General features: G+C 37.4%; 1 protein-coding gene across 1 annotated transcript; it reads right to left on the reverse strand.

Annotated features, from left to right (window-relative positions):
• Positions 1–5,309: 5,309 nt before the first annotated feature.
• Bub1 (Bub1 kinase) lies at positions 5,310–9,416 on the reverse strand. The gene is made up of 3 exons (XM_068284846.1): positions 8,128–9,416; positions 6,172–8,074; positions 5,310–6,108 (listed from the first exon to the last, which is right to left on the reverse strand). The coding sequence occupies exons 1-3, from the start codon at positions 9,105–9,107 to the stop codon at positions 5,383–5,385; spliced, it is 3,609 nt and encodes a 1,202-aa protein (XP_068140947.1). The 5' UTR covers positions 9,108–9,416; the 3' UTR covers positions 5,310–5,382.
• Between the last annotated feature and the right edge of the window lie 53 nt (positions 9,417–9,469).

Raw genomic sequence — 9,469 nt, forward strand, 5'->3', positions numbered from 1 at the left:
CCCGAGGTCCCATCCATAGATAGACTGATGATGCTTAACTCAAACCACTACGCCACCACACTGCTTAAAATACAGACAGCCTGAACCGATGATTAGGAATTACATTAGGATATTTTTTATGGGATTATAAGGTAATTCGAGGATTAGTCGTAATATTGAGATTCACTATCCGATATTTAAGTAATATTTGGCAATTTATTCTAAATTTGATGGCTATTTCAAATTAATTTAAGAAAGTGAAACTCATTGTACATATATTTCTGCCGAAACTACTATTACGCAATAGGTTTTCGATATATTATCGATAAATTACATTAGACAGAATCTGGTTCGGTTATTTTTCACGAGGCGGTTACGTCATAATTGGCGCAGTGGCTAAGGCTTCTGCCAAAGATCCAATAGGACCTGTGCTCAAACGAGGATCGGTGACACATTACTATTTAAAATATTTTTTATTTTTTTATCTTTTTTTTTTTGTATAATATTATTAGTTTATATATAATACAAACTATGAAAAAAAAAAAACTATTAAGCTTTGTAAATCGAAACAGTCCAAACATGGCTTTTTAGTTCTCCTTAGGTTTACGTTAAATTTATTAATCTAACACTTGAAGAAATATTTCGATGAATTGCATCTTTTGATGGGTATTCAATTTTAGATTAGATGTTTGTTATTTTGAGAGCAATCGAGGGATTTAAAAAAGTTTATTGTTTTGAGATAAATTTAAAATATTACCATACCATGGACCATATGTTAATTAGGAAACGTGTTTTGAACACTTTTATGAAATTTATTAGAAACTTATATGAGAAATTATTAGAAATTACTCACTATTCGACCTTTTGACTCTGATAAACGAGATTTTCTTAAATATAAATTAGTTGTCGACTTTTATATTTAGAGTGTAATTAAATAAACAAGGTTTTCCCAAATCAACTACATATACTTTAATTGTTTTTTAAATTTAATTTAAATGTATTTAGGAATGCTTCTAACCTATCCAAATTTTGTATTGAAATTTTGTTAAAGCAATTTAATAAAAGTCTGCTGTATTACCAATTAGGCAGAGGCCTAACAAAGAGGTCGAATGGGTGACATCGGCTTAGACATCGAAAAATATTGACTGTTGATCAAGGAAAGGAGAGCAAAATGTAGTTAATGATATTAAAGTCTTGAACAATATCGGTCGCTAAATCTTTAAAGCTTGGACTTATTATATTATATTCAAAACTCTAAATAAAACATATTTGATTTACACGTTCAAATTTTATAGATGCTATTCATCACGAATTGTTTAATAAAATAGATTTACTCTTAATAAATAGCCAAAAATTCTAATGCAATGGGTTCTAAGCGAAAGATATAGAAAAGGTGTAAAGCAAAATCCAAATTTAAGTAAGTAACTAACCATCTAACTATAAGTAGACGCCATCATTGTTACTATACTATACATAGCAGACCCCAATTTGGGGCCAAGTGGTGAAAAAAAAAGAAAAGCAGCAGCAGCAGCAACAGCCCATGACAGTTGCAATTGCAACTTTCTAATGCTGCAACTGCAGCAACATCAGCAACAACATCAGCAACAGCAATAAGCCAGGCCAAACGGATGTGGATGTGGATCGCGAACATTGGGCATTATGTGTGCCAAAATGCAACAACAACAACAACAACATCATGGTGCAGCAGCAACTACAACTGCACCAACTCCAGCAAAAGCAATAGCAATAGAAAATAGAAAAAAAAAAACAAAATTTCTCCTTTGCTTTTCACTGCAAATTACTTAACTATTTTCCCCAGTTTCGCTTTGTCGTCAAAGTCTTGTAATTTGTGCAGTTGTTGCATGTTGTTGCATATTAGCGGCGGCAGTGAAATGTTGGTCATGACAATCAAATGAGGGACTTGCTAGGTTCACTATGTCTGTGCCCATCCATCCATGTAGAGGGGAGAGACAGATATATATGAACATATATAGCCAAGGGCTTAGGGAGGGGGGCTTGGAAATGAAGACCTCTCTACCCCTATGTAAGTATATAAAACAAAAACAAGTTGGCCAAAAGGGAAAAATGCATCAGAAGGAGAACAAAAACCAGACTTAGTCACAAAGATGACTAACTGTACTCAAATTTCCAATGACTCATAGGCCAAGTGGCAATGCAGCAGACGTTGCAGTATCAAAAAATACATCAATTTGCTTACGTTCTTAATTTAGCAATGATCATCAATAAATTTTCAATTAGTATATGAAAAATATACACATGAAACTTGTATATTTATTTATAACTATTTATTTAGCTGAGCCTTTAATTTTGTACTCACTTCTAGAAATAGGTGGGCACTTTAGAAAACATTAATAATCTTAATTCTATAATTATTGTCAAAGGTTAGTCAAAAGTATAAACATTTTTTCATTTATCCACCTACCTTTCTCTCTAACGAGCTGTGAATGGAATTGAGATATTTTTAAAGTAGACTAGATGGTTTTCAAATGGAAACAGTGAAAATATTCCAAGTATTAAACTAAACACAGATATAGGACTATTGACGTTAATAAAATAGACTCTTTGAAAAATCAGCTATATCTAGAGATATTTAGAACTGTTTTGGTTTCCGTTTCCATTTAATTTTCAAAGGTAAAAGGGTTTCCTCTCTTACATGGACTTGAAATCAAATTAAGCCAATAAATTAACTTAAAATAAAAACAGAACCATATATCCAATTGCAATTTCGACCAACTTAGTTGGAATCAAAAAGATATTTGTAAAAAAAACCCCGTGAACCTTAAGAGCCTTACACTAGTGACTTTTTTCAAAACTTGGCCAACATTTTTTACCCAAACTGAAAGCTTAAATGGTTTAACCATAAATACTTAATGAACAATTTAAGTACTACAAAGTCACTGTCTAAAAATAAACTTTGACTTAGATAGACTTGTATCTATCTTTTGAATTACTTACTAAACCTACCTATTAAAATAATATAAGTGCAATTATTTGTTTAGATCTTTAACTAAATATTGAAATGTATGTAAAAATCTAACTTATTCTACATACAAAATAAATTAATATAAGAACAATTAAAAAACTGAGTATTTAAATTATTTAAATCTTCATTTCCTAAACTATATTGAACTTCCTTGTTTGGGCAGAACTTTAGTCCCTTAGATTCTGCCTAAACTAATAACTGTTTTTTGGTCCTCTGCCCAAGAAATTATTGATTTATTTTAGCATATTTTGAAAAACTTAATTAGAGTTATGTAGACTAACTTACTAAAGTAAAAATTCGATTAAAAAATGATCAACCTATTGTTAAATTTTGTTCTTATCAGATTTTTTCGATTTAACCAAATGAGGGAAACCAGTTAGCTTGTCCAAAAAAAAAAAAAAAAACAGATTTCGATCTATAAACGTTTTTTTTTTTTTTTACTATTTTGTCTATGCTTGATCTTGTTGTTGTTGTTGTTCCAGTCGCCAGTGATCGTGCCCCAGTGATCTAATAAAATGGGGCATTGTCAATCGTGCCCCTCTCTGTCCTCTATTGTGTCTTTCTCTCTCCATAGACAACTTCATTTGTCACTCAAACTGAAATGGCCAACTAGCTAACTGGGACACGTTCATTAATTTATGCATGCAAAACAATTTGCAAAAACATTGAAAAAGACATCTCTCTCAGTGTATGTATAGATATGGATGTGCCGGATTGCATTTCCACAAACATATAGAGTGAGTAAAAGAGAGAGAGAGAGAGAGAGAGATAGAGAGAGAAAAAGAAAAATAGAAAGTTTTTCCAATTGCATAGCCGTGTGCGCATTCGGCCAACTGCTGCAATTTTCTCTTTGCAATTTGATTAAATAAAATATTGTGTAAAACGCTGTAGATATTGTTTGTCGTTGTTGTTGTTGCTGTTGTTGCTGCTGCTGCTGCTGGCAAGCAACTTTCCAACTGCAGCAGCGGCTTCTAACTCGGTTACTAGTTAGATGCAATAATAATTGCATTTGTCCCACTTTACTTTCACTTGGCATTTGGCAAAAGCCGCAACAAATCACAAGCAACTCAGCAACAAGCAACAAGCGCAGGCGTCGACTTTGACTTTGTGTGTGGTGTGTGTTGTGTGTTGCCTGTTGCTTTATGTCTTTCTCCATCTTTCTTTCTCTCCCTCTCTATCGCCCACTTCGTCTCGGTTGCATGAAAAGTTGCAACTTTTTCCAGTCTCTGTTTTGGTGGAAATTGTTTGCAAAAAGGAAAAGTGGGTCAAGCGCAGTATTGCTTGTGTGTGTGTAAGTGTGTTTGTATTTGGCCATTGTTGTTGCACTTACTTGTTGCATGCCACCTCCATCACTTAATTGACAATTGCCCAGGCGCATATTATATATATAAAGATTTTCGTGGCATTTGATTTATGAAACTGGGTTAAAAGTTGCTGGCTTTCCTTTTTTTTGCCTTTGTCTATTGTATAAACTCGTATTTGTTTTTTCCATTTTAAACATTTTTCTTCAATTTATTTACTATTATTTAATGTTCTTTATATTTGTATATATTACTCAATAGTACATTAATTGGAGTTTTTCCAATCTTATAAGTATTTTTTTTTTGCTTTTTTTTTTTTTTTTGTTGTCAATTTTTTTTGTTACATTTTTTTTTTTTTTGCATTTGCATTATTAATATTATTTACAATAATTTTATAACGCTAAAAAAAAATATTAGAAAAAAAATCATTTTTAGATTTCAGCTAGCGTTTTTTCCGGTTTTTCTTCTTTTTTTTTTTTTGGTATCAAAACTAATAAATAAAATAAAAAGTGAAAGAAAAACTATTATTTTAAGCAATTGCAATTGGTTGGTTAAAACATAATTATAATAATAATAGAAATAAAAAGAAAATATTTTAACACATATACGAAGAACCAACTTTTAAAGTGTGTTTATGTTTTGTTTTGTTTTAAGAAATATTTTTTGTTAGTTACAAATTGTGCAATAAAATTTAATGCCACAAAATAAAAAATTGTTTATCATGTTTAAGTAAAGTTTCTAATTGATTGAGGTGTAAAATGTTTTGTGAAATTAAAGTCAAGCAACTTTTCTTTACAGGAAAACAGAGCGACACAAAAAATATACCAAACATTTTGTACCATTTTTTAGTTTTTCCTTTTGCGATTTTGTAAATTTAAACCAAATAGTTTTGCTTTTTTTTTTTTTTTTTTTTTTGTACAATTTCAGTTGTTATACGCACAGAGAGTGCGTTTAAAATTTTAGATCGTTTGCTTTTGAAACTAAGCAAACATTAATGTATATATACATATATAGATATATATTCATTTTGGTCGAGGAGATGGGGGTAATTGCTTTTGGGGTTTTAACAATTGAAATGTAAATTGAAGTTATTTGCAGTTATCGCCGATGCAATATATTGGAAAGCGTGCGTATTTGTTTCTGTAGTTCCGAATCCATGCCAAGGCATTCCTCTTCAAAGATGATACGCATCTGATGCAATTGGGGCAATTTATCGGCCTGCATATTCAAAAGTTCACCAAAGAATTTCGACCATACATGCTTTTTGAGATAACGCGGCAGCTTCTGGCGTATATCCCAGGTGGCGCCGCGTTTTTGCGGTTGCATGTATTCACCAAAGAGCATCACATGCACTGTGCCGGCAATGCAAAATAGATCCGTTTCATAGGACCAGGGGCGACTTTCCTGCATCTCGATGCAGGTGAAACCGTCTGTATGGATGACTTTACGAAATTTCGTATGCTCCGCATCCGGAAAGAGCGTCATATCGATGGCACAGCCAAAATCAATTAGACGTAACGATGGCAATGGACTATCCACATTTGGAACACGCATCAGCAGGAAGTTGTCTGGCTTAATGTCTGCATGGATTATATGCTGACGATGCAAATAATCAACAATATTGCAAATTTGGCCAGAGAAATGCATGACCAGGGACTCGTGCATCACTTTGGTAGTGGCCTGACGTATTTTGTTATTGATATCCAGCAATGAACCAAATGGCGAAAACTCAGTAGCTATCAGACTGGCATTCGGTGCTATAATCGCTGTCGATATGTCCATTAATCCGGGCAGAATCTCCGGATCTGTAATGCGCTTAAGCACCTGAAATTGAATATAAATTGTTAGCGAGGATCTTAGAAGATCAGTTTAAAGTTTTCTGCTTACCTGATCACATATGTAGATTTCCCAAGTGTTAGGGGGCTTTTGATATTTAAGAGCCACCACATTGCCAGTCCTTGTATCGGTTGCCTTGTACACTGATCCATAAGAACCACGTCCCACCTCTTTGTCAATATTGAATTGAACACTGCCTTCTAGAACATTTAGAGTGCGTGTATTGGAAATTTTTGGCAATGGAGTTTGAACAATTTTATAGGTAGATTGTTCATCGTCTTCATTGGTGCCGGGAAAATTAAGTTTGGCCAAAAATGCCCGGCACAATTCGCTGTTAAATGGGTCAATTGCCTCTTTAGCCAAATGGCGTTCAATTGTTTCCAAAGCTTTCGATAGACGTCTTTCTTGTGCCTCCGAATCGTGTTGGGTGGCAAAATAAGAGTTCTCCTGAAAGGTTGAAAAATCTGCACCATTGTTGTTGTTGTTGTTGTTATTGGTAATGGCTTGTAGTGTCTTATTTACAGGAGCAGGTGGTACCGTCGTAGACTGATTAGGAATGGCCTGACTTTGATTGCAAACTATCTGGGAAGAGTCACGGAAATTCAGTCGATCCACAGCCAAAGCTAAAGAGCTATTTGAATTATCTAAGGCAGTGGCACTAGAGAAAGAGAAATTTGCATTATCATTGAAGGAGGCGGCATGGGCATGAGCATGGGCCATAGCTGTTGTACCACCAGCCATATCGTTTGCTGCTGTCACCGAGGATGAGGAATTGCTATTGCTGCAGAGATCAGCTTGAAATTTGTTGCGTTTGGCCTTGGTTCGTATGCGTCGATAACCATTTGCCTCACTCTTCGGTGTCGATGTCTGACCCAAGAGATAGGGATGGAAATGATGACCATTTCTCTGCCTCTGTTGATTAGCTAAGGGTATAGGTGAGACATTTGGTTGAGGGGCTTGCACTGGGGTCGCCGCCACCGCCACAGCCGCTGTCGCTGGTGTTGTAATTGGCATGGACGTGGGTGTATGGGTTATTTGTTCCCTTTGCTGATAGACATTCTCAATGGTATAGGCACTGTAGGCGCTGCTGCTGCTTTCCAGCGTGCGCTCCTTTTTGAATTTAATTTTAATTGAGCGATTTGACTGCTCAAATGTAGTCTGGGCACTAAATTGTATACCGTTTGTGGTCTCTTCTTCCTCCTCCTCGTCCTCATCTTCCTCCTCCTCGTCGGTGGCCTCTTCGGATCCTTCTTCCTCCTCGCCTTCTTCAGACTCTTCGTCTTCTTCGCCATCGTCTTGCTCGTCTTCTTCATCTCCTTCCTCTTCGTTTTGTTGGCCTAACTTAGTTTCTAATTCACTGCTCGTATTTTGGTTGCCATATAATGCTCCATCTACAGCAGTCATATAATAAGAATTCTCGGATGAGTTATAGGAATTGTAGAGCGTCTGCTCCTGTTGCTGATCCGACGATTGGTGCTGTTGCTGTTGTTGCTGACGTTTCGTTCGCTCCTCCATTTTCTGCTTGTACTTACGTGCCAACAACTCTTCTGGGCTATACTCAATGCCCAATCCTGGCGGATATACTAATTGTTTGGCATAATGACAGATTCTTGAGGGATCATCGGGTTCTTCTAGCGTCAATGCTGGCTTCCAGGTCTCATGATTGTTGCGTCCGTAGGCATAAAAATTACGCGGCAAGCGTAAACCGGCCACCTCTGACATGACAGCAGGAGCAGGTGCATCCACATGTCCATTGCCATTGTGCGTGGCATTTGAAGGTGTAGGAGCCGCCGCTGCCGCAGGAGCACTTGCAACCACAGGAACCGTTGTCGTTGCGGTAGCCGTCGCCGTAGCCATCGTGGGAGTCATTTGGTTCTGGTTCTGCTGTGGCGGCTCTACCTGCTTTTGTTCTTGATGCGGCTGTTGTGATTCATAATGCGTCTGCTGAACGAAAAGGATTGGGAAAAATTAGTACACCATTTGCTAACAAATTAAAAATAAACTCACCTGGCTGGCCCCTGGCATGGGAGGAGCATATACCGCTTGATTTGAATAATGGTTCTGAGGCGGAGGATTTGCTGGTGTTGTTTCTGTATAGTGATGATAGGATACTGGTTGATGGTGATGCTGCTGCGGCTGTGGCTGCTGCTGATGATGATGATATTGCTGGTAGATTTGCTGGGAAGGCAGTTGATCCTGCTGCTGCTGAAGATGTTGCTGCGGATGTTCTGTTGCTGCGGATGTTGTTGCTGCTGTTGCTGAGGATGCTGTGGCTGCTGCTGCGGATGCTGTTGATATGGCTGCGAATGCGTTGGTGGACGCTGCTGATTATAACTCTGTGGCAGTTGCTGTGTGTAATTTGCCAACTGTTGCAAAGCATCTGGCTGCTGTAAAATCTGTTGTTGTTGCTGCTGGAGGTGTTGCTGCTGCTGCTGCCGCTGGAAGTAAACGGAGCGTGCGTAATTGAATTTGGAGTGGGCATGCTGCAGTTCGGCATGGGTTTGGGCCTTCTCCTGGAAGGCCAAGTTAAAAACTGCTTCCGCATCCTTAAACTCCTCCCTGGACTCGTAGTAACCGGCCCAGCCTATATAGAAGGCAGCCACCTGTCGTCCTGTTCCTCTTTGGAATAGAACCTGATAGAAATGCAATTGATCGGTTTGCATGGCTATATATTTTAGCCACAGGCGCACCAAACGGGCATCTTGACGATAGTAGTCGTTGTGCTCGTACACAGTCAGACAACGTTCCAATGTCTCGCGGTACTTAAGCTCTGGATCACTATTCGCATGATTCTCATACCAGCATATGTAATTATACCAATGGTCCAATGGATCGGGGCCTTGATACAGCGAAATAGCATGCTCCCAAGCTTGTTTATCCTTTAAAAAGCCGTGCATCTCATCGGGACTGGCTGGGACGAGCCCACTGGGTGCTCCGCCTCCAGCTTGGCCTTGACCAGCTCGCATATACGACGAATGCATGGCCATGATTAGCCAAAACTGGCCGAGGGCTATTAATTACTTATTAGAAGGAAATTTGTTTTTATTATCAAACTGCAAAAAACCAACAGCGAACAGCAACAACAACAAGAATGTCGTCGGGTCCCTTTGACTTGGAATTTGCTGCTGGGCAAGGCCCCTATGTTTATGTTTCTATGTGTAGCAAGCGAAAAATTCAGATTCACTGATTTCCTCAAGCCTTTAGCCAATCTGCAGATTCCATTTTCGTCTTTGGGTCACTTTTCAACTCGCTTGCTTTATTTTTTTTTACTTTATTTTTTACTAATAGGCAAATACAGGCAAAAATAGTGGTGAGAATATACGGGGGTCAAAATACTGGTATGCCTTAA

This window comes from Drosophila tropicalis, unplaced genomic scaffold, assembly GCF_018151085.1.
Source record: "Drosophila tropicalis isolate 14030-0801.00 unplaced genomic scaffold, ASM1815108v1 contig_393, whole genome shotgun sequence".
NCBI lineage: Eukaryota > Metazoa > Arthropoda > Insecta > Diptera > Drosophilidae > Drosophila > Drosophila tropicalis.